We start from the raw sequence: 26,156 nt of genomic DNA on the forward strand, positions 1-26,156 counted from the left end.
TACGAAAAGTGTTTACAGAGGCTGTCAGAAATCTTTAGTTTACTGAAATTTAAGGGAAACGAGTTTAATCGATTCAGTCTCGAGGATTCGAACGCACCCCAGTCGAATGTCCCGAGCGAGTTTCCACAAATTTTACGCCAAACGTGCGTTTCCACTTTCGAGAAGCCTCCATCAGCCACGCGACCGTTCAGCAATTCGAGCAATCTGCCAGATTCCCGCCCGGAAATTTGTCCCAGACCGGCCATTACCCTAGGCACAATTAAAGCCAATAATTCACCGAGGCAGGGGGTGAACGGGAACGCGAACGGCTGAAAACCGTCCACGCTTCAGACTCTCGAGTGTGTCCAGTTTCCCCCTACCCGGTTGATGTCCAGAGCGGACGAGTGGTCGCGAGCGGGTGCACGCGTACACGCGCCGGACATACAATAATGGCCACTGACCATCGGCCATATCCCTGAATATTCGAACCTAGGACGGTGATTCAATCCGACAATGGACCGTACGGCACGGACAATGCTCTGGTCAAACGCACTATCGAGGGCAAACGGACGCGGCGTACGGGGGTGGTTGCAAAATAGGGGCGGCGAACGGACCCTCGCGTCCGTCTCTCTCTCTCTCTCTCTCTCTCTCTCTCTCTCGAATGCGTGGGTGGCTGGGACGTGGCTGTACGCGAGCTTTCACGCGCCGGGTACCTCTCCACGGTCTCCTTTCTTTCTTCCTTTCTTTCGGGAATGCTCTCTGAAAATTTGCTCGATTCTGAGCCTGATCGATCTCGAACAGAGAGAGAAGCTACGGATGATATATGTCGCGTGACGGGACGGGAATTCGGGGCAAGGGATGCGGGCCATTTTCTTGCTTCGATGATCCTCGAGGATCCTGTTATTCCTCCGCGATTGTTAGTCTCGCTTTGTGTTCTTGGAAATCGAACGCATCGCTCGCTGCGCTCGATATGTGCGTTGTGAACGTGCATCGAAGATAGATCGTATACAGAACGATTAGTCGATACTCGAATTATCGAAGGTTTCTGGGTTCCGTTATCCGCAGTCAGATAAAGTATACCGTGCAATAATGGTATCGAGGGAACTGTTAATGAGCTGCTTGATTGTTATAAATTATTAGATGCTTGATTGTCCGATTAGAAGCCCCTCGAGAGAGCTGACGGCTGACGTTGGCCCGTTTCGTCGATCCGTTGCCCGCTATGATTAAGCCAATCGACTAATTAACCGAATTAGATAATTTGCAGATCGATCCGGCTATAAAAATAACTAGAGCCCCGTGGTTTTTTCTGGCCCAGCCCGTGTATTCGTATCGGAGAGTCGTGGGAAGACCAATTCCATCGCAATTGCTCAATCAACATTTACAATAACGATCAGCAACGGCGAGCAGCTGGGATGGACGTAGATTAATCCAGGTCGTGGCGATTGAACGGGCTCGCGCCACATTTTCACCGAGTTCGACGCGCGTCGAAACCGCTCGGATGCGCGTCGCCGAGCGGTCGAAGCCCATCGCGGCACGGGCCGCGCGAAGATTTACAAGCGGACGACCGTAGGAAATGTAAATTTTTGCAAAACACGGAAAGTCCATTTGGAATTTTCGTGGGCGCGTGGAAAAAAAAATTTACAACACCCCCCTGCGCAAGGTCCTCCAGCCAGGGACGCAAATCTGTTTTTTCCTCTGTTTTTTCTTCTCCCCCCGCCGCTTATTCCCGGGGAGGTTACTCTCTAGTTTTACGACTTAATGACTCCTCCGGCCGACGGGGCATTCCGAAATTCCGACGAACTGCGCGGCGGTTGTTCCCGCTTTTTTTTTCTCTCCGTTCCTCGCCTACTATCGGACACCCTTCGCTTCGACGAAAGGGCTGAGGGGATATAACAGACAATGGAATTTACTGCGTGACGAGACGCCGTTCGGCGCTCGGATGCCTTTTCGTCGTCACTGAAAACTTTACAAATGTCCAGTCTACGATTAACAGAATTCATTTCGTCTCCAAACATCGTTCGATCGTAACCCGTTCAGTGTCTACGAAACAACGAAGCTACGATCGTGGGTGTACGCGCAGCATCCTGGAGCTTTCCTGAAATTAAAAGGCTGAACAGTGACCGGCGTCGAAAACGGTGGCAGGGTGGCGGAAGGGGGAAACCGTTTCTATAATTCAGCGCGGTAGCTAGAGAGACGTCGATCGTCCGGGATCGAGGATCAGGGGCGGATAATGTATGTACCCTCTGTCGAGCGCTGCGAGAGAGAAGAGAGCTCCCTGAGAGAGGCACGTACCACGGGACTCTGTCTCTTCGCTGTCTCTCTCCCATTCACGGTGGCCATGCGGAGGGTTTTGCGGGCGTGCACCCCCACGGGCCAGCTGAGAAGAGGGGCAGCGCTGACCAACGCGTACGGACAGCTCTTGGCTCACCAGTAGACAAGTTGCCCCCGGCAGGCAAACTTGGGGCACCCCCGTTTTTCGGAAAAACTGCTCGCGTGGCTACCGATCCTCCGCGTCGATCCTGATCGTCGATCGGTCGCAGTGGTCCCGGTGAACGTGGCGTGGTGTGTATTTACGTTCTGCTGGATGTCTTTCTCGTCCTCTGTGCGATACACGTTGCGCCGCCGCCTTTAACGCGAGGAGTTGAGTGTTGACGGTCGATGACACGTGGAGGAAGCAGCCTGGAGAAGGATTGATATACGATAGCGGGGACTGGTTCAAAGGCCTCCCGATGGTGGTCGGAATCTGTCACTTTGGGAGCAAGAGGAAGATGCACGCGGACGCGAAGCCAACCTTTCGGATACGTAAGCGAGACCGTTCATTATTATGCTGGGGTGGGAGGATTATTTTTTGTTTATAACGCGAGTATTGGATGGAAGGTTATACTTGGTGTGATATCGAGTCGAACGTTTGGAGGTAATTATTCGATGAGGGTTCGATTTTGGTATGGGTAATTGAATTAATCAAGCACCTCTCCGTTGGGGTCCTTCGTTTGGACCCATATCGAATTTGGTGAACGATAATACCAGCATGGGTCTGGAATATTTTTATGGAAATTGACCAAGTCCCGCATGGGAAAACGTATTCTTTTAAATTATAATAGTCGTGAGCCCCGTGCTTTCTGCATTCTGTCGCATTTTCTATCGTTGCACCGTTCGTAGCCTACCCTCATCGCGGTCGAAATTATTCGTGCTTAATTGGTCGTTGATTAATTGCACCGTCGAACAGGGCCTCGCGTCTCTGCGAGTGAAACGAAACGCACGGAATGGTGTCAGCGCTCCTTCTGTCGGGGTATGAAATGCAAAACCAACCCCCTTTCTGTGATTAGACCAGCGTGCAACGATTGGGGTTGCTTTTAGGTCGTGGAGGGATGCTCCCGCCATTTTAAAGTCCCCACCCTCTTCGTTTGCAGTAGCTTCTGCCCCGTGCTCGCCCCATACGCTTCAGATTATCTGTAGACGCACTCGAATCCCATTCTGTCGTCCCTTCGACTCCCTTGTATCTCTTTTCGTACGGTCTCTCACCCCTTCTGCTTTTTCGATTCTATTTGGAGATTGTTTCTTTTCCCTCGATTATTCATCGTTCGACCGAGGTACGATTCGCGAATGAAATTTTGCAATCCCGCCAGGGCGTTTGGCTCTTAACCAGTTTTCTGGGGTACCCGGGAACGCCCGATCGGCCGATATGATAATGGGGTGGGTAATTCATAAATTTTCATGAAATATCGGCGAGCACTTGCGGTGATTCCCCGCTAAACCTATAATGATAGTTTAATAGGATTGCATCGCGATAAGTCGAACGTCAATCACGCTTTGCATTATCGGCGGATTTCTCGGCGCGCCTCCATCGATTCCACGCAAGCAGGGTGCACTCGAAAACGAACACTCCACTGCCCCACTAATGTAACACATAATATGTATGCTTGATAAAATGCCACTCGAACGATAGTTGTTCCTTCTGCGATAATACAAGTTTAGTAATTTGTTGAACAGAAAAATTAGGACGCCAGCTAAGGGCGAGCTGTGATGGATCCCATGGAAAATCTAATTAAATCGTGCCCGCAGAAAAACTGGTTTCACCGTGCACCGTGGTGGCTCGGACGAAACTCCGCTCGTAATCTTGGGAGGGCACCTTATCAGATCGTTATCACCCGATCTGACCGCGTTCCTGCTTCTGGGTTGGTCACGATCGGGGGCCCAATGGCCCTCATACCTTCCCACCCCCTCTGCCCCTCCCCCTCGATACGGGCCTTACTTCGTACAGTACCTTAATTAAGCGTTATGACTCGAATTCCTTGTTAAGCGAACACGTAGCCTCTCCTCGCGGCGCGCTCAACCAGATCCTCCTCGAGTTTCGTACAAATTTGTGGCCGTGTTACTCGAACGGTTCGCTTGCCCTGTGAACCAGCCGTATCCGGCGCTTTTCGTTATTGTTTCGCCCTCGCGATTGCGTTCCCATCTTTTCTACTCTCCTGCATTCTAAATTAATATGCGTTTACCTAATCTAGATCGTTCATAAAGATAAGAAAAGTATGGCAGGATCGATGGAAAAGCGGGGATCGACGGAGGGAAAGGAAATTGGGGAGGAAACCACCTCCAGTTCTCCCCTAACGCGAACGGAAAATAATATCTCTCTCGATCCGGCCGTCGGTAGCAAAATGGCGCTCGAATTAATTAATTACACGTTCGCCGTAGCTTCGTACGTAACTCGATTTCGCGCAATTGAGTTGTTCGTTCGGAGGCGGGTATCCGGCCCCTCTCGGCGTACCTTCGTTTCCTCTCGCCCGTTTCCCTCTTCCCAAGTCGTCGGTATTATCGATATTTGCACGCTACGATAATTATCGAGCTAAGAGATCTCCTCTCGCCTCGACGGCGTTTTAATTCCCCCTCCCCAACCCCCGCCCCTTGTTCCACGGTTACCAGTGGGGGCCAGGGGTCTTGGGTTTCTGAAAAAAATTACCGGTATTCATCATCGAGACAGTTCGGTTTCGCGATAACTCGCTTTTAACAAACGTAGACAGTCTCGAGCGAAATAAATTATTCATTTGTACGTAGCAGTGTGAGACGTTCGATTTAATTGCAATGGCATGCTCGACTCTTTTTCTCATATCTCAGTGGATGTCAAAAATTAATGACCTTGACGGTAATCGTGGCTACCTTTGAAAATTGTGACACGCTTAGCAATTTATGTAAGGATCGACGAATCCAACCGAGGCTTCTCTACATACGTGGAGGTGCATGGAAAGCGAGCGCGCAGCTCTTCGTGCGCCTCTATCTTGTTGCTTCTTATTTGTTGGACTTTCCGCCGCGCTCTCACCCCCCAACCCTTCCTATACAGCTGGCTCGGCAGTGCCAGAAGCACTCTCGTTGGATATAATATATCGTCCGGATTAGCAGAGCCCTCTTATTGTTTTCCACTCTTGCGAGGATCCGCTTCGCCCACCCCCCAGTCCACCCCCCAGTCCACGAACCGTAGCCTCGCGTTTCTTCCGCATCCACCCCTCTCGCCTTCTCCGTCTCCGCGTTCTTAGTTATAACTTAATTACAAGAAAGGCTGCTCGTACCACCGGACTGGCTGCCTTCAAGCGATATATATTAGATTTTCCGTCATTAGAAACTTTTTGCGCCGAGAAATTGTATCCCAGGGATGAAGACGGAGAAAGACACGGCGCTGGCTGCTGGGCTCCTACTTAAACTATTTTATATTGTTCCTCTTTCATCGGATCTCGATACGCCTGGTGCGTACATCCGATGCAAAATCCTGTCGATTAAATTTCCATCCCGCGAAGCGTGTTCGAACCATTGAGACGAGAAGTGGGATCGATACAGTTCCATCGACGAACCCCCCCTAATTACCGTGTAATTATGAGTGTCCATGCTGATCAGCAGGGACGCGCGTTGCTCCTCGTGGTAGCCATGCAACGTAACCAGGATCCACGCTCGAGTCGTGTCGTAATCGTCAGGACTAGGGGAGAGGCGGCTGTGTCACTGTCCGCGGCTATTCTGCCAATTAAGCCAGAATTTCTGTCGTTATTATTTTTCAACGGATTATACACGCGTCCCGGGCGTTCATTTGCATTCGATGAATATTTCATTCACCGCGCGGCGAGACACGGGGTACACCGCGGGACATAAAGCGGCTAGTTAATTAATCGAGCGAACCGCGGACGGATCCGCGCGTTGTACGAAAGCTCGTTTAAAGGAGGAGCGCACGCTGCCTCTAGATGGCAGATAGCGTCCGAGCGTTTTGGAAACATCGATATATGGGATACATTATAAGGGAGTTTAATTCGGAAATTGGGTTCAAGGTGCAGCCGGTTAATGACTCGGCAGCTGACTGCCCGGGAGATGTTTAACCGTGCGCAGAGACGGGCTCCTGAAAGGACGCGAATCACTTGCTAGATTAAGACCGAGAAGTCCTTTGTTCCCGTCGCTGTTCTGCATGTAAACGTTCGTGGCTCATCTTCTTGTCTAATCAAAAACTCGTTAGTCAGCATCCAACGCCTCTATAAGTACGTGTTCGCGGGCGACAGACGCCCCACGCGACTGTCGTCGTCCGTAGTCACGGTTATTTCCTTCGTTGCTCGTACACGCACGCGGTACACGTGTACGTACGTAAGTAACATCGTTCCCGGTTGCTCCCAGCCGAGGCGTTTCCCTGACGAATAAGTCGACTCCATTACCTCGCCGTGTGAAGCACTTACGCTTGGTTCTCCTTTCTCTTTCTCTCTCTCCCTCTTTGGCCTCTCCTCCAGCATCGCCGCGTCGGATGCCTCCATCCGTGGTGTCGGCCACGGAATCCGCCTGGAAAACCACCCCTCCTCGGGCGAAAGGTCCGTGTACGCGTCCCTACGAGGCCGTTAATGGCCCCTCGTTCTCCTGCTGGCCTACGTGCAACGGAACGTCGCGCTACGACCTGCCATAGGTACGTGTCTGCACAGTTTCACGGTAATTCGAACGAAAATACCGTAATAAGGGACGTGCGAAGACGCGAGTCCGGTCGGGGGCAGTATTCGATGATCGTCCCTCTTGTGGTATGCGACGAATTACGATTTCCCGGTTCCCTTTGGACAGCGCGATTATCGTTCGCGCGCGTCAACCACCCTGGAATTTTTTGCGATCGACAAAAGTCGAAAGGATAATGTTTGATGTATCAGAAATCGTTCTCCATAGTAGGGAGATATCGCGGCGTACGCACGAGCCTGTCGAGAAGTACATAATCGCGGCGCCCGTAGGCTGCTCGAGCCTCCCCGCAAATCGCGTCGAATTAACTCGTCGTAAATTACGGCGCCATTTTCGAATTGCCACGGGCCAGCCGAGGCGGGGACCGGATGATCACGAGCGCGAGGAAGGGGTGTAAGGTCGCGCGCGCGTGTCGCAGAACGGAAAGCAATAAAAGAGGGGCCGAGGCTCTTTTATGCATCGGATGCGCGCCACGCGACCCCAACCCTTCTCCAGGCGTCCTCATCAATTTCGAATAATTCCTCCGCGTCGCGACCATTTTTTTTCTCTCCCGCCTCTCTTCACCCCTTCCTCGAACTGCGGAGCGTGTCTATCGATGTCCGTGCGTTTCATCCCCCTCGCTCTGTCCCCGCTGCGTGTCGCTTCGTCTGTCACAGTTCCACGCGAGGACAACGGAAGAAACCAACGAAGTTTCACCCCCGACGAGAATCACGAACGGTCGTCTCGTGCGCAATTATTCGGGGATCCGTCAGTTTCGTCGCGCGATTAAGCGTTCCGAGGACGATTATCCGGCGATGATCGATCGATCGACGCGTGAAAGGCGTGCACTCGGTCTCCGAGACCGTCTAATTGGATGGAACGCAGCAGTCGGGTCCGTTTTTGTATCCCTATAACGCTCGTTACGCTTCGCGGAAACAATGAGACGAGGGGGAGCATCGCTAGGTCCAGGACTCCCGGATGAAACATCGTGGATTCCTGGAAACCCGTTGGCCCAGAGGGAACGTTCTGGTTAGCGTTTATGCCTGGAAATTATCGTGGTCACGCGGGTGCTCGTTACTTGTACTTTGTTGCGTGGCCCGACGAATCGAGGAGAAGCGAACGCGTAACGCGCGGACGGTTTCCTTGAAAATTCTTACGACATTGCCATTGTACAACTTGGTTCGAACGCAAGGGGAAGAGCTCCTAATTTTTCTATCACGAACGCCGTCGATTTAATCGCGATCCACCATAAATTTCTCCACCCACGGGAACATGAAACGATATCCAACGACAATAAGGCGCCAGCGACCGTTTCTTGTCCTCGCGAGCCACTAGTCGCGACGGTTTTCAAAGTCACCGGAGGTTAACGTTAACGTCGGATGCCTCCGGACGGGGGTGGCAAAACCCTTTCGCGGGTGGAGCGAGCCTCATAATAAGAGAGAATGCTCGTAACCACCCCGTGTGCGAGCAGGGGTCCGTTGGACAAGGCGGTCGCCATGGAAACGGAAGATCAAGTGGGCAGAGGGGCGTCGCGGCGGGTGGAGAGGGGTTGATTTCTTCATAACGGCCGCCATTATCGCGCCGTCCGACCGTGCCTGCCTCCGCCACCCTCCTCCACCTCCTCATTATGTCCCGGGGCGGAAGGGAATATTCTTGTTTTAAAAATAATCGCCGCCAGCCGGCTCGCGAATGGCGCCGTTTGTAATTGGAAAAAGTCTCGGTTCACGTGCAAGAACGTTGTTTCCAACGCTGCGTTTCTTCCCTCCTCTCCTCCTCCAGCTCCTTCTCTCTCGCACTCTTCTTTTTCCCGTCCACCCTTCCTTTGATTTTCTCCGACTCGTTTTCTCGCAATGTTTCCGCTCGCTACGGATTAGGATTTTTCTCGCGACAAGCTCGCGAGGCGCTTGCCCGCGCGATTATCTCGACGAACGCGAGATTCCATTGCGAATGGACTTTTATCGCCACGGATTTTGGAGCTATAAATTATCCTCTCTCTATCTCTCTCTCTCTGTCTCGGATGTTACACCCTTTTATCGGGAATAAAACTCGTCGAGCATCCCGCTAAAATCTGTTCCACGATGCCAGTCCACCGGAGCCATCCGGCAGCGATTTCTCATCGCTATTCACGCCCCTTACGACGGCACGATTCCACCCCTTCCCCTCTCCGCTTGTATTCACGGCCGGGAACGTGGTTTCCATATCCAACGCCGGTGCATACGTATTACAAGGTGGTTCTTAAAAATTGATGAGAGGGCCGGCACCACGCAAACTAGATGTATCCAGATCCCGCATCTTGTATTCATGGTGCTCCTCTTCGACGAGCGTGAACGAGAAGGGGTGGTTGGCGTGACCTGGCCGTAAGGAGGAGCAAAAAAAAAAAAAAAGAAAATACATGGAAAAGTCGAGAAAACGCGTGGTAGCTGCGAGTTCAGCGCGATTAGAATATATCGCGACGGGAATGGCCGAGTGCAATATTCGTTCCATGGAAACCGCAAGCCTTGAAAGCGATCGTCCGGTATAGGAGGGGTGGCGGTGCGGTTAAACTACCGCAAAGCAATGAAATGTCAGCATTAATATTTGAACCAGTCTCTTGTGCACCGGCCAGTGGTCGCCTCTATGCTTATTACACTTATTGTATCGTGGCGTGGTTTAAATATTAAAATCTCGTTTCCCCCGCTGCCGGTAGGTAGGCTCGATTTCTGTAGTTGACGAAATCGTCGCAGCGCAGTCCGGTCTCTTTCGATCGGTTTTTTTCTTTTTATCGTATCTTCAGAGCTCTTGACAAAGGGTATTTCACGGTGGACATTAAAGAGGTTCTTGCGTTGATTGTTAATTTCGTCAAGGATAACGTTTCACGGTACGGTGGCCTTTTGGTCAAGGCTACTTTTTCTTTCCGAGGATGCTTTCGCAGTGCGTTCTTCTCAAGGAGATACATCTCGAGTAGCCAAGGATATGACTCGACTATGGCGGATAGAACGTAGCAACTTCGTCGACGAACGGTTTACCCTAAAAATCAATTCCTCCGAGCCGCGATAATCGCGTTGTTTCGATAGTGCTTCACTGGCCCGCGGACGTTCTCCGACAGCCGGTGGAAGTCCGCCGCGTTCACCTGTCCGCGGCTGGCTGACGGCTAACAGTACAGGTGTCTCGTCCACGTAACCGTGTGAATGGGAATACGTGCACGAGAGGTGGCACTCCGAGAGAGCCTGACCTTTATGAATACTAAGGGAGAAGGGGTTGTCTGCGGTCGCAGACACGCGATCCCAGCCTGTCAGAAAGCGGTCGTGTCGAATCGATAAGTGACCGCTGTTCGACGTCGACGTCTCCCGTTTTCATTGCGCTGTCGGTGTGTATTCTTCGTCTTCCAAATTCGTACAATTTCCGATACCCTATGTTAAATCATTTAGAAGAAGAACGGAGGCGAGATGAACGTGTTCACTGGCTTGAACCGTGAATACTGTATAAGTGCATGTGCAAAAGGTAACAGCTTTACGACGCCTCGGAGACTTCGGACGATCGAACGGGTATTTATCCAAGTTCCGTTTCTTTTTTTAAACATCCCACGCGTTCCCGCCGCTTATTAATCGAGGACGAAGATATTCGTTTAATCGAGTTTTCTCCTTCGAATCGGCAACGGGCAACCGCCGTGGGGCGCTCTTTGTGAGTAACGCGACGTTGGAAAAAGCCGATGGACACTCGGAACGAGGTCGCCGTTCATATTTAATGTAAACGTGTGCCAGTTTCCAGAGGCAGTCCTTCGTTTAATAATGAAAACGAGCGCATCAAGGACCTCGCATTGTTCGCTTTTCAGAGGCGCGTGCCGATGCTCGTTAGAACGAGGCGCTCGCATTCTCGACGCTGTTTCCTTTTTAAGCCGGCCACCTCGCGAACATGGCGGACCCTTTAGATTTATTCCAACCATCATACTCGACGCGGTTACGTTCCCATCTGGTTATCTTTTTGCATCTTACGAACTCCAAAGAAACCCGATTATATCCCGCAAACCCTTCGCGATCAATTACAGCCTCGTACGCCCCGCACAGGGTTGAAATTATTCTATTAGTTATTCGAATGGTGTCGTGAATCATTGGCCCCATAACTCCAGCCGAAAAATTCAATACGAACTATCGAGTTACTCGTCCAGCAAGGAAACACGTACGAGAGACAAAAATCAGCGGGGGTAGTGGTAACCGCCCCGTCCCGTCGATATGTCATCGTTAGAGCCTCCGTTATTTTCCAAAGCCGTGGGACGCGTAGATCCGGGCGTATTTGCGCCGGGTTATCCGGCTGCGGCGGTCGTCGTATTGAAATGTCGCGTGTGTCGTGGCCGAAACGGGACGGGAGGAAAGGTGGGATTATCTGAATACAGTCGTTTCCAGGGGTGAGTTGCGAGCCCCCAGGGGGTAGTAGGTGGCCGGTCCCAGCCTCTCCGTGATCTATAGTGGTCATCCTCGTTGCGAATTACCACCATCTTCTTCCCGCGACTGGCCTTCTTCCCCCTTCGAACCCTCCCGATGGATTATTTGAATATCGATCGATAATTCGAGTTATCCATCCTGGCCCCTCTCGTGATCCACTGCGGTCATTCTCGTCGAGATTGCCATCGTTTCCTTCCACCACGGAGGAAGGGGTAGTCTCTCCCAGCTGGAAAGACTATCCACGGAACATTTGAATATCGATCGATAAGCTGACAATCCGCCCTGTTTCCGGGAATCTCGTAAAAGTGGGGAGCGATTCCTCTCGACATGTGTCCCGCGCTGATTGTTCGCGTTTTAGCATAATTCGGTTGATCGGTAACGACTCGATCCGGGAGATCGTATTTACGCGTCCCCCGGTTTAATCAGCGGCGATGTGGGCGCCAAACGGAGTCCTCTCCGTCGAAATTATAGGGGCTGGACACGTGGAACTCGGACCGCGTTCCGATTCGTAGAACCACCGGCGATCTCCAGCTACTGATTAGCGAAACCGTTCTCGTTCGCTTACGCTGGGACAAGCGGTACGAGCGTAACAGTCGTTCGACGAGAGGTTCGAGCCGGTTTTTGTCAAACATTTTTGGTAACAACAATTCCTGCGGCTCGGACGATTACGGTAAACGAGATTGGCGTAATAAGTATCGTCCGTGGCGCAAAAAGCGTCGCGACTTTATTTAGCAGCGGCGGCTGAAGAAGTTCAATCGGGAGCAGTTCGCGGGGCATCAATCCGGGGCCCTGGCTCGCGCGAGTCCTCCCGAAATCGACGTGCCCACGGCTTTGACTCACAAATGACCGGGAAGAGGGGCACCGTTTGTTAATTGCCCGGAGGCGAGGGTCGATCTTTATGGTCACGGGTGGCTCGCCAGGGCCGAGCACCGCTTCCTGAGCGCGGAAATTCTTTTCGGTGCCGCGTCTAGCATTTTTGCGAGAAAAACGCGAGGTTTCCCTTTATAACGCGCGACGTCACTAACGAGGGCCCCGTTGGCGGTTTTTGTTGCAGCCAGCGACGCGCTCGGCCGAATCGATAAGGAGCCAGCCTCGCCGGAATCCATACAAGGTGAGTTTGCACAGAGAGTTTCATCGTCCGTCTGTCGTCCGCTTCGCCCTCTTCTTCCTCGCGTCTTCTCCCTTGCTCGCCTCGCCGCCGCTTCGCTCCGTCCTCCTTCCGCTGTTCGCGCAGCAGCGCTCAATTCCCCACCCTCCTCGCCCGATACGCGATACGATTAACGTACAGAAAGGGTTTAACCTTCGCCGATGGCAGGAACATAAATTTCACAAACGAATAATACGACACGAGCGGAGTCTGAGCGAAAGCCTCTCAAGTATCGGCATTATAAATCCGCGTCGTTATTTCTTAGCCGGCTTTTTGCCCGCGCCGCGGCCCGATCCGGCCGGGGCAAACATCGTTTAATTGCTACGATGAGGCTTTTACATTGTGCCCGGTACGCGCGCAAACGGTGTGTACACGGCTGAAAATCCCACCGCGGGAAAGGAAACCGCGGGCACGTTGATTGAGAAATTTTCAGAGACGACAAAGAAATCGGACGAGGAGATTTTATTAATCGGCCGTACGTGGAACGGGTTCGGGCCCAATCGCGAAACCTGTCGGTCGAACGATCCCGCATCCACCTCGTCGCGTCTCCTGCGTATCCCCGGTTTCTTTCCTCGCTTCTTTCGACGTGTTCCGTTTATAATCGGAGTGCTCCGCGCTTTTTATCCCTCGGAAAACCATTCGACCGATGCTTCCCTTTCTTTTTTTCCTTCTACTTCCAACGCAAGAAACTTTACATACTCGTAACTCGCATAAACGCGACACCCGCGTCGCGATGCTTTATTCGACTTAATCTCAACAATTCCGAGTTAACAAAGGCGAAACGTTTCGCGGAGCGATCGCGCGATGCCCGTCGTCCGAATCTCCCGTCGTAAACTGCATTTACCAAAATAGAACGGCGTGTCCCCGCCTGCATCCTAAGGCTAATCCTTTTCCACGTAAAAGCATGTCGTAAAAGCAATTACTCGGAGCGCGCTCGCTCTCGACCGCCTACCGGAGCTGAGTCCAGCAGTTTGTCATTTGCCTCGAAGAATTCGTTTCGCGGCCTTTTAACTCTCGGGGCATTATCCGTCGTCCTTGGCCCATTCCGGGCCAACCCGCGGCCTCTTGTTTCGAATCGTAAAGAAAAAACGAAGAGGAGGGACAAACAAGAGGGAAGACAAGGGGGAGGAATCCTCCCTGAGACGAGGAGGACCTCCTCCCTCGAACCCTCAGGGGCTGGACGAAATTTTTTCCGAAAAACTCGTGAGGCGCACGCTTCGTGGAATTCGTCGGCGGATTTTATCGCCTCGTCGAAGGAAGACGGACGTCTCGAGCGGCGTTTCTTCTCACGCGACACACCGCTGCCCGAGTCAGCCGGGGTGGGATTCCATCGGATAATTTAGGCTCGCGTGAGAGCCGTTTCTGCGTGTCTGCGATTCTGCTGAGCGTCGTCGTGCTCGTCTGGAAAACGCGGCTACTCGAGGGCTGTCACGTGTCGCGGAACGTAACACGTCGGGGGATCGCGCCTTCCACCGATAATGACGGGACGGGATCTCTAACGAGCCGGATCAGCGGCACGTCTCGCGTCCCCCAGGATGTACATTACAATTGACCTGTCTTCGAAGCGTCAACGGAACCGATAACTTTGTGCCCGGTTGTAAATCCGCCTCGAGAGTTTTTCCCTCGTTCACCCCTCGATCGTTAGGATTTAAATTAAACGCTGGAGAGATTGCGTTTGTTGAACGCGCGCGATAAGAAGAAGAAGAAAAAGAAAAATGGAGGTAGCGAGATGTCGCCCTTGAGCGTCCATTCAGAGGCCTGGAAGCGGTGTCTTCGGTGCGCGTTCGCAAGCGCTTGGTCCGCGTCGAAAAATAAACACGCTCGATGCTAACAAAGCTTTGGAAGAGTGGCAAAAAATCCGGGCTGGTTGGCCCGGACTCTCAGAAACGCTGAACCGGTCGTTACCGGAGGGAGCGACGTCGAGAGGAGAGTGCCACGAGTTCTCCGCAATTCGTCTACCGTGGGGTGAAAGGCGAGAAAAAATGCGAGCGATCGCCGGTGCTCGCGGCGCGGCAAAACGGGTAGAGAGGCAGCGGCCGCTCTGGCAACCTGTGTTTTACTTTATAGCATTTAGCCTCCATTGTTTGTCTTATTGCTATTAGCCACCGTTAATTAGCAATTGTATTTTTTAATGTCGATTCCGTGAATCGACTTCGACCGCGCTGAGTGGCCCCAGCCAATCTTGACGGTCCGAGGGGAATTGGTAGGAGTGAATCAGACACGGTAGAGGGGATCCGGACGATCGGGTGGGAGAAGGGCCCCGCAGGTTGGGGGTGGGGGCATGTCATTAGGAGTCATTAATATCACGGACCTCTGTAATTTGACACACTTCCGATCGCCTAGCGCCCCCAACGCCACCCGCTTCACTTCTTTTTTTTTCCCTCCCTTTCCTCTTCTACTTAAACCTGTCTATTTTCCGTTCACCCTTTGCCCTCCCCCGTTTATCCTTGCCGCACGTTCGTTCCTCCCGTCGCGAGTACGATCGCGTCTCCCGTTCCCCGTTTCTTAAGTGGATGCGATGCAAAGCGGAGAAAAGCAGCGCGGAAGGAAAAACCCGCGGAAGAATTGAAAGTCAGGATGCACCGGGGGTCTCTCTGGTTTAAGACGGGTCTCCGTTACGGTGGCACTAGACGAGTTCCAAGTATGGAAAATGCGATTTACAACACCACCATAGCGATGGTGAGGAAGGCCACGTGACGCGGTTCACAATTTTCAATCGAAGCTTTTTTTGCGTCGCGCCGCGAGTGACGCATGCGCGACTCGTTAATTAACGTGTCCGTACTGTCCTCGGTAACGAATTGCCGATAATTAACTCGGCCGTGGAGATCAAGCTGTGCGACGACCGACGAGGAGAGACACGTCCCACCGCGCCGAGGGGGACGGTATTCGCAGGCCGATTTCGCAATCGGCGTGCGAAAGAGCCGGGGGTATCATTCGGAATGCAAGTAGCCGCGATCGATATGATCCACGGATGCTAATCGAATCGCTAATCGTTTATTCCTGCGTCGTACAGGCACACCTGTTCGACCGATATGGTCAGACCAGAGATTCTTTTAACTTCGCGGGCTTCATGGAGATCTCTCGAACGGAGAACGGCCAAGTCCCTCATCATACTTTGTAATTTGACGATATGTGAAGACAACTCTCATGTCAGACATATTCACCGTGTCTCTTTGTCCCTTTTTTCTTTCTCCTCCTGCGTCCACCCCCTACCGTGGCCCCCTTTCTTCTCTCCCCATCGGGATAGTTTAATCGCGTTACGCCGCGGTTATCGAAAAATCATCACATCTACGCTGTCTATCCCATTGGAATACAAAAAAATCGAAGTTGAACGAACGGGTGTCGGTGGTACCGTAGATGCTTATCGGAGAACTCTTTTCAGCCTAGTCCACGGTTCTAGCGCGTAATTTATGGGTCGATTCTCTCGCACCTGTCGATCCTTATCCCAGTGGCTCGATATAACTATTGTTTCTCCCTGCGCACACCATGGTGAGAGTTGATTGTCTACCGGAGAGTCTAATCTACGGACTCGAATCCGTACGTATCCCAAACCGTGCCTCAAACCAGAGTTAGATTCCACGGGATGCTAATGCGTCCATCCGCAACGATCGATCATACACACCGTCGAACCGTCCCAAAATCGAAATCATAGTCGAACGCGACCTAAGCCAAGAGAAGCTGTTGGCTCCCAACGAGGCTCCCCCTGGGACGGGCATGCAAATTCCGTCAAACGGGGACTCTGTTCCCGGAATCGGAGCAACGTGCGCGTATTTCCGCCGCGGCGGAATCGCCGCGACAGGATCGACGAGGATGGAAACGGCTTGAGCGTGGCCGGTTCGCGATACGGTCGGGGTCGGTTTCGCTTGGAATGCAAACGAGCCACGGCGATAAAACTGGCGACGCACGGAGGAGAGGGACGGCGGTCGCACGGCCCGCGAGGAACGATAATACGTCTTCCTGGTGATTTTGTTATTCAAATCGAGCCTGCGAGGAGCCACGGTGACCGTGGAAAACCGCTATTGAATGCCGAAACGGCTGGCTTCCCTGCGCTCGAGACCCTCCCGCCTTCCGAGAGCCTTCCATTCACGCCCGCCAATCCAGAACGTCCGGTTCTTGCGTCCCTGGAAAAGCCGCTCGCTTACCTAGCAAAAAGCTTTACCGCGTATCGCGCTCGATTCCCGTTAAGCTCTTGGCCCCCGACAAGGCAGATCTCCCGTCGATCAATCGGGACTCGCAAAACTTCTCTTTCCCATCGTATTCCTCGCGAGCAACGCGAGTACGGTCGAGAGGGTGCCGTTTAATCGACGCTCGTTTCGTTTCGTTTCGTTTCGTTTGGCTCGACAGTTAGCGGCGAGGACTGTTTTATCACTCGCGATACACTGTCCAACGCGTAATAGACGAGGCTCGTCCACTTTTCTCGAGACCGTCCTTCGCGCGTTTCTCCAGTAATAAATCAAACTTTTTGAACTATACGCACGAAATTGTCGACTGTCCCGCGACACGGGAAGAAGTCGAACGTCTCCATTTTACTCAATTATCAACGGGACGGTCGTTCCACTACGCGTCATTCCGAGAAGTCCGATCGGGCCGATCCGAAGCGATTCGACGGCAAAAACCGAGGTACGTGAACGGGAACGTTCGCAGCCCGTTAACGAGCGTTTCCGCCGGAGCCGAGCGGACACTTTGTTATTCGAGGGGTGAGCTCTGCGGACCCGCCTCGAATTCTCGACGAGCGCCACCCGGGTTCACGATGCCCGGGGTGCCCCCGTGGCGAATTCAAATTCCGTGCCCGCGGCTTTCCCGGGGATTTTCACGTTCTCACCGTCCTTCTCGGCGACGAAACGTCCCGTAAACGGAATATGCTGATCCGACCGACTGCTGACCGCGTACTTCCACCCCTTCTACCCCTTCTCGCTCTCTTGGCGAATGGATAAAGGGCGTTGACTTCTTTTTCCCCCTCGACAGCTACCAGAGAAACTTTCCTCCGTGGTCGTGATCGTAGCAACGATCTATCGTTAATTTTACTCGAATTTCTTTAATAATACCGTGGCTCGCTTCTGTAACGACCTCGCAGTCGACCCCCGTGTTCCCCATACGGGATGCGTTTCCACGCGCATATCGGAAACGAGGGAAGCGACGTCGAAACTGCGTTCGTCTAGCCTGCACGCGAACGAGCCGCGCACGCAGAAGCCACGGGCTTGGCAAATCGCGTAAGGGGAAATGAAAACGAGTATAGCGGGCATTTCTCGGAATGTCGAGGGGGGAACGAGCGGCGGCAAAGAAAACGAGGCGCACCAAGGGAGAACGGGCCGAGGAGCCCGAACGAGCTCGAAGACGGTTTTCTTTCCCCGGCACATTTCTCACGGGCTCTCGTGGACAACTTCCGTGGTCTCTTTCTTTCATCCTCGGCGCAAGCCTTCCGCCCTCCGCGTTCTAACGCGGAGAAAGATGCAAGAAGCTCTGGGCGAGGACGCTGCCGGATGTTAAAGCGTCGCGGCGGAGCTGTTTATGAAAATGGTATCCATCGAGTGGTGGGTGTCGGCGCCATTGTTGCTCGGTTCGCGACGAACGAGACTAGCAATTAGCAATTAAACCAATAAGTGTGCAATTGGTGATTCCATTAATGGGACGGACGGACGTTCCCACAGAAGGCGAACACCGTTTTTCGCCGTTCGTCTCTCTGTCGACAGTTCCTCGCGCGCCATGATCCTCAATTGCTTCGAGAACGTATAATTAGTAGACGTAGAACAAGCTTCCTCCCTATCTCTCTCTTTGCGCCTCCTCCGCTTCTTTCCGATCCCTTGACACGATAGCGTTTACCGAGAAACCGTGAATTAGAGCGAACAATTTACGCTGGGTCTATTTGTTGCCTGATAAATGATGGAAAAACACCCGGTAGGTATTCGAAAAACCGTGGATCGTTACGCGAGGGAAAGGTCCGATCGGTGGAGGGTAATTAAATGCGCGCTGCGTCTTGGGTGGAAGCGCCGGTAAATATTGGAAGCGAGCGTTTAATAAATTCGCGGGCACCGAGTGGGCGAGCCAATGTACCGTCGATACTAAGCGATGTCCCACGCGTCGACTCTACATTAATTAAATAATCAATATTTATTAAGCTTATTACAGGACACGGCGGCGCAACCACGGTATTAATTCGATTCCGCGTCCACGGTGGGGCCCGTATTTCGCTTAATAGGCGCCATATTGTTCCTGACGACGCAATAAATATGGACGTGGCCAAATGAAGACGATAAATTGTCGAACGCCCCCGCTGTCGGTATACCAAGCTGCCTCCCGTTCCCTCCTCACCTTTCTCTTCCCCTTCCCCTGCAATTTTCTGCCTTTTTTCCGCCGCCGTAAACGATCACCGCTGACGTCTGGAAGGCTGCTTAAAAATCGCTCAATTCTCGTTCCCCCTCTTCTTTTTTTTCGCCTCGTACACAGCCGTAATGCAAAAGGTGGTTGGAATTTTAGTACGCCGCTCTAATTAGTTTAATTACTCAATCGCTTTTAATTAAGATCAATTCGATCGTTCCGTTGACGAAATAAGTTACGATGCTGTTTCTTCCTACTTTCCTTTTTTTTTCCTTTTTCATTCCTTTTCTTTTTTTTTTTTTTTACGGCCCCATTAGGAGAATATCGTTCGATCGTTCGAATCGTTGCCATTCGACAACCCCTGCAGCCCCGTTTCCGGTTTCGCTTCCTGATCGCTTATTATAATCAATTAGCGACCGGCTATCTGCCATCGACTGCACGGAACGCCGTACTCCAGGGGTGCAACCCTCCTGATTTTTTATACACCAGCCTATAACAGCTTCGAGGGGGTGGCTCCGCAACAGGCTGATGAGTAGCCAGATCTTTCCATCGCCTCTTTTTATCCTTCCACCCCTGTCGTTGCCTTCTGTAAACGTTCCACCATTTTTTTCCACGTGTTTTATCATCCTCTTTTCCCCCGTGCCTCTCGAATTCAACGTTCGATTCTGTAGCGAGCATTGTTTTTCCCCTGATATCCGTTGCGTTTATATAGTTAAAAAAAGAAGGGCAAACCGACGAAGAAACTCAGTCGCGTCGCCCTCTCGCGTGGCCTTCCCCGATCCTTTACGCTTCTGCAGAAACCCGATAGCCACGTCAACCATTAAGTCAGAACTGTAAAGGGGATGATAATAATGGAGAGAGTTGCTCGCGCGCGCAGGGTGCTGTCACGAATAATGTAACAAAAGATGGAAGGGATACTTTGATCGCTGAGTACTCCGCATATACAGAGGTCTACGCGTTCTCTGTTTTTCAAAATGGTACTTCTCTTCACGCTCGAAACGGAAGCCTTTCAGCGGAGGCGGTCCTTCGCGGAGGAGCGCGAGGACGAACGAATCGTGTTTCGTCCCTCGAAACGGTCGACGAGAGGCGACCCCGGCGCTGTGTAATTGTCATTTCGCGGTGGAAACCGAGGCCGCGTCTAGACGACGGTAATTGTGGCAAAAGGACAAAGGACGACGGTGGCAGGTAAACGGCGCCGTTACGCGGGAACATCACGGCGCGAGGCTCTGCTATCTCGTCGGACAGGCCGGTCCTCCGAAGGGAGTAATTAAACGTATTATCGGGCTCCACCTGGATCGTTGCGAGGCGCGTTCAAGTTCGCCATTAATTTCGCCTGCCGTGCGAGATCTCGCTCGTAAAACAGCTGGCAATCGCCATTACGCCTTGACGCGTCCTGTCCGCGTCCTTCTGTCTCTCCGTTTAAACTCGCGAAAATAAAGAATGGGAATTTGATAAGACCCGTACACGCCCACCGCGGTCTCCTCATTACGGGGCGGATTCCAAGCTCGATTAAACGCGTCCCAGCGTAAAACTATAGCGACCCATATCCCGAGGAGTCTCTGTTCGCCGCGAAAATTCGTCCAGGCGAGCGTCTATGGCCGCGACGCGATCGGTTGGGGGTTAATAAAAAAAGCTCTGCGGCAGCCTGATAAGCCTGAGGGTATTTCACACTCGGACAGCCCTTGTATCGTCGGAGGACGCTAATGTAGCGTTATTTAACTCGGTTAGGTGTCCTCCCCACGGCCGGATAGCCTCGCGAGCAGCCCCAAGGAAGATCCGGGGGTGCTCGCCGTCCCGTGAAACTCACTGTGGGGGCGGTGACACGCATAAAATAGCGGGCAAACCCCATTTAGAGCGTCAGGTGCTCGTCATCTTTTTTCAGGGTCCGTGGCGAACCACCCAATCAGCCCGCTTGCCCCCTCGTCGTTTGTGAAACCTCTGCGAAACCACGATTTTAAACTCAATCGGATGCAAGAGTCAGATTCTTAAATTCCATAGCAAGGATTTTATAAAATATGGAATTGTTCGTTCTAATAAATCTGCTCGGTATTTATGAGGCTTCCACGCGATACAGTGCGATCGACGTCGCTTTAAGTGACATCGAGAAATCATTGCCGCGGCGAGGATGAATATCGATCGGGTAGCCGTGAGCACGTGCCGGCAGGCAATATCTGGCGAATATGTTAAGAAAGTCGCATAGATCGGGGTCAGTACAGCGTGAAAATAGAATGTAAAGTGTTCGGGAGCGCTGGCCGCCGTGGCAGCCTTGGGCGCAATAGGGGTGGCTTCCATCGGGGTTCGGTTTGACGTGTATGACGTTCCGGCCACGTGACCGGGCTGCCAACTCGGCAATCACTGCCCGGTAGTACGCCGGACGAATCTTAAATATGGGATATTCAAATAATCTCGCCACACTTTCCCTTCGCCTCGCTGTCGTCCATCGTTTTCTACCCTTCAACCCCCTCTGCGGTTTTCCAGCTCGTGACGAGCTGGCGCGAAGAATAAGACATCGGTTCTCTCTATGGAGGATGGAATATTTTTGCGATTGCATCGCAGAAATGTAGCCTCTCCTCTATGCAGTTTCACAGGAGCTAATTTTCTCGTTAACGCAACGCAGCGCGGTCAGCGAGTCGCGCGAAGCGGACGAGTAAAAGTGGGATTCGAAAATGGAGTTTCGCGAAGTCGAAGACGGGGAAACGGAGGAGATCGCCGATAGTGGTCAGCGCGAAGGTCTACCGTGTACCATACATCACTGCCAGCCAGCAGCGGGGGTGCCGGCAGCAAATGGACTCGAAGTGGCAACGTGGAACTCCCTCGCGGAAACCCCCTGTTTTATATGCATAGTCTCATTTCCTTATCGGAAATTTACGGTGAACGCGGCGCTCCTTCCTCGCTCGCTGCCAATTTTTCTTATCGCGCCGTCGAACGCGACGTACTCCTCAACCCCTTAATTGCCTCCAGTCGCTCCTTTCGTAATTACATCTCCGAGTCGCTCGTCTCACTCGCGTCTCGTTTTTGCATTTCCATGTATTCCATCGAGTCACCATCTTAGGAGAGCACTGTTCTCTATTCGCTCCTTCCAGGTCGATACTGTTTTTTTCCTCGCGTCTCCAGCCATCTGCAACAACCGTGGACCGCGCGTCGCTGCACCGTTACGCACCGTAGCAGACGTAGACGCGATGGATCGAGCAGCAGAGAGTTGGCTCGTGTTTGTTTCAGGAGCACGTGCCAACAGGCTTCGTCTCGGTTTCATTATAACGGTAGCTGTCGATGACGACGATCAGCATCGACGGCCTGCTATCCCAGTCGACTATTTACCGATCCTGCATCTGTCCCGACCCACGTTCGAATGTCTCGTTTTCACCGCGGCTAATGGCGCCATGTGTCCGAGAATCTTTCACGTTGCTTTATACCTGCCGCTTAATTTTCGCTGGATCGTCGAATTTCTGGGATCGACGGCCTTTCGCTCGAGTTTCCTCTGTGGTTACGGGGCGGAATAAATTCGAGGCACTTTAATCAGGAAATTGGAAGCGTCCTCGTTTATTGACTATGCGAGGAATTACCTGAATTTTGATCGTTTGAAAGTTCTTTCGAGAGGGCTTCGTGTTTTCGATAATTAGCGAGATTTGGACGAATCGCAAGCTTCACGGATGTTGCGCGAAAGCGTCGAGAACCATGCGTACGGAAATTCGGTGCGAGGTTCACGCGTGTGCGAGCGCGTGCGTAGACGAGACAAAAAGAGAGAGCAGGAGAGAAAGAGAGAGAGAGAGAGAGACAGGAAGAGGAGAGGAAGGCCACGTGCCTCTGGTAGCACGCGACCAACCTAACGGTTTTAGACTCACCCCACACGCCGCTCGAAAACCAGTCCACCCCTTCTCTCGTCACCCTTGCCGAACCGCCGGCACCGCTGGTTCAAAACACGCCGGAGGAAACTGTTATTCCATTGGCTCGTGGATCTAGCCCCCTCGTGCCTTTCCCCCCATTTTTTTTTCTTTTTTTTTTAAACAGATTCGCCTCAACTGCCTCGATTTCTGGCTCTGCGACAACACTTTCGCTGCTATGCAGGGGAGAAACGGAGATTCAAGATGGAACGTCCAAATTCACCCTCGTACTTTCTCTCGTTAATTTCGAATGTTAGAAGATGTTCGTGATTCGTGAAAGAAGAGATCACGCGGTACCCAAGCTCATCGGTTTGCGTTTGAACGATCTTCATCTTGAACCACCCTCGACAAATGCAGAGCGACGCGGATGGGAACGAAAGTAAAAGTGGCCCGACAGAATCGTCTTGGGGGTACGCGACAAGGCCCAGGAACCGTCACCGCTTTTCTAGGACTGCGCCGGTCGGGTCCATCGAGCATGAAAACGGGGGCAGGCAGGCATAATCGAATGACGCGAGGCCCTAATAAAATCGTGAGTCGGTTGACAGGCGGTGCACGTAGCGCGGAATAATGGGCCAGACATTCCTCCCCCGTAGTAGACTGGGGTGGTTGCCGAGCATTGTCGCCGTCGTGCCGCTCCCTTACGTAAGAATGGCGACGAAGAACACGACGCTGTGGCAGATGCTGTTTAGACGTTCCACGGTCCCGTGTGATACGCGGGTCGGGGATGAAGTTGGACTTAACGCGATCTTACAGCCAGGTAAATCGAGGGATCTCATTCGAGACGTTTCACTCGATGGATGTGCGAACGAGAGGACACCAACGAGTTGTATGATATTTTATTCCTCGTTTCATCGAGAGGGTGAAGCGAACGATTCCAAACAAGACTCTGCGGTGGTCGCGACAGCGTTGCGTAGCGGCCATCAGGAAGGCTGTTGCGAATCGCGACGGCGCGGATCGATCGCGGCAAGAACGCGATACAAAGCAGCGAAACGGGGACCTAGCGTGGAAGGTAAAAAGAAACGCGAGTTTCGAGCAAATCGAGCAAAAGGAGGGCCAATTCGAGGGCGGGGTAGCGAGGGGGGAGGTCGGAGAAGCGGAGATCGTACGGGGAACAAGGGGATGGTACCGCGAAATCGGCCAGAGCCGTGAAAATAACGATTTCTCCTTTGTGGTGCCGTTCGTTAAACCGAGGAGAGCTGGTTTCACGAACGTCTATGGGAACTGGAGGAAGACAGTGGCAGAGGCTAAGCGGGGCCACGCTGGCGGAAGGAGGAAGGTGAAAGGGAGGTTCTCGTGCATGGGTGTTCGTGACTCGTCGATATTTTTCCCGAACGGCGAAAGGATCGATATTTTATGTAGATCGCGCGAAAAGGGCAACGTTGCCCTTCGTCGTCGGTGGCTATTCTCGCCTGGGCGAACAAAAACATCGGCTGATCCCACGCGAGAGTGGAACGAAGAGGGTGGCCGAGGGAGAGAGAGAGAGAGAGAGACGGGGATGGCGAATGCTTTGTTGCACAACGGAATTCATCGAGAAAATGGAACTTCTCCTTCGTGACGATTGTTGCGTCGCGGGTGGAGAAAGCTGGGGCTATTCATGCGGAGGTGCATTCCGTTGAATTAGATAGAAATATTCAACGCGCTACCGCGCTGCTTGAATGGAACTCTGTTTTGTTGTCTCGTGTCGTCGTTACGCTGAATTATCGGGATCGTTATTGGAATTTAAATCGTGGCGAATAGTAGATTGAAAGGATTGAATCATTAATCAACGAGCTCGAACGATGCTCTCGTCTCTTCAATTATTGGTATCGCTAATTGTAAAATCCTTTTCCTTCCGTGTAAACACATACGATTTCGATTCTAGAGGGTTGGAAAAGTAGTCGCGGAATGATCAACGGTAACCTCCAGCGGAGACAGAAAAAAATTCAATATTCCCCACTGCTGTATACCCGCGGAGCTGCTTTTTATTACTGTTTCTCAGAATCGTCTCTAATTATCCCCTAGAAACGCCCCAGAAATGGGCCGTCGATCAAGGGCCAACCGCGTTTCCCGGAATCAAGAGCCCTCGAAATGTCCAAACAGCGCACGGTATCCGAGTCGTCCAGCTCAGGTGTCTCATTGTGCCGTTTTATCACCTGACGTACGTGACACGTTCGACGTTTCCCCTGGCTCTGGACTTTGCGAGGCGAAGGTCAGGTCGCATGGCCGGTTTTTCCCTCCGCTGGCTGGAAACGGGAGAGAAAGAAACGGGGAAACGACGCGACGGCGAAGGTCGTTGCGTCCAGCTGCAGGAACCCTCCGCCAGAATGGATTCTGTGCCGCGTGTGCCTGTTGGTCGATCCGCGTGGAAACGTGGGTGGGTGATGGATAGACGGTCACCGTGTCACTCGTGCGAACGTTTAAACGAGCCTCAATGGCTGGAAATTGCATGGGCACCGGCATTGTCACCGGTCCCATTCCGAGCGGCACCTACAACTGCCCCCGTATATGCAGATGCGGGACAAAGAGGCGACGAGGATGCAATCTGAGGTGGGATCTCGCTGGCAGAATTCGAGTTTCTCAGGCAAACGCAGCTGGGCGGTCGTTAATTTGTTATTCGATAACGAGTAGTCGGTCGAGGCAGTTCTTCGAGCTACGTTCGCGAACGTTCTTTGGGTGGATCCGTTAAAAAACCGTTGCTTTCAACGATTTTCCCGGTAGTATCACCTCTCTCCTTCTTTTCACGACTTCGTCGACTCGATCTGTCCTATTAGAAGCCGCGCGAAACGTTCGTTGCACGTTTTTTTTCAGACCCGCTGCAGACCTGAGGAATCCATCTCTGGAGAAACGCCAATGGCGTAGCTGAAGTCACGGTGGCGGGGTAGAGAATCGTGATGGTTAAAAAAAGGGAAAAAGAAACGTCGGTTGGCTTATCTAAGAGTCCGTTGGTGGATGAGTTCGCACCTGGCACCTTGGTAGACGTTGTCGATAAACGTTATTTTCTCCTTTTTTCTTTCGAACGAGACGTTCATGAGAGCAAACCTTAAAAAAGGGTAGAAAAATGGGAACCGACGGAATTCACCCGAAAAATCCTTTCTCCCCTACCTCCTCTTATTTTCGTCGGATATTGGAAGACCGCGGGAGCTTCTCACGGGCGAAAAAAGCGTAATTTTCGATGAAAAGAGGGGAATCGACGATGCAAATTCAGGGGTGAAAAGGGAAACCGTCGCGTCAGTGTGCGTGGACGCGGCTGGTACCTGCTTTTTGCGTCTCGTACGCGTTCGCTCGAGGGGTGGAAAGATGGAAGGCCAGGGTGTAATCGGCCGCGCGAGGAGAACGAGAACGAGTAACTGAAATTTCATAGGAAATCGACCAATACAGTAGCTTCGATCGCTGTCTAAGGCTGTTCTACCTGACCTGTCGTCTCTCTTCTCCACCGTTTTTTCCTTCTTTTTTTCCACCGTTTCAGGGGAATCCACGTCAGGTATGAAGGGGAGGCAC

The 26,156-nt window shown here is 52.4% G+C and overlaps 1 protein-coding gene across 4 annotated transcripts in view; it reads left to right on the forward strand.

Moving 5' to 3' along the window:
- LOC143433291 (uncharacterized) overlaps window positions 1–26,156 on the forward strand; it is a 98,413-nt gene that overhangs the window by 65,076 nt on the left and 7,181 nt on the right. For 3 of the 4 annotated variants that reach the window (XM_076910582.1, XM_076910585.1, XM_076910583.1), the window contains one exon: window positions 12,391–12,447. The exons of the other annotated variant lie outside the window; for it this stretch is intronic. In XM_076910582.1, the coding sequence (XP_076766697.1) occupies window positions 12,391–12,447 (57 nt within the window). The remainder of the gene's footprint in view (window positions 1–12,390; window positions 12,448–26,156) is intronic. 4 annotated transcript variants of the gene reach the window in all.

Source organism: Xylocopa sonorina, chromosome 2 (genome assembly GCF_050948175.1).
Source record: "Xylocopa sonorina isolate GNS202 chromosome 2, iyXylSono1_principal, whole genome shotgun sequence".
Lineage (NCBI taxonomy): Eukaryota > Metazoa > Arthropoda > Insecta > Hymenoptera > Apidae > Xylocopa > Xylocopa sonorina.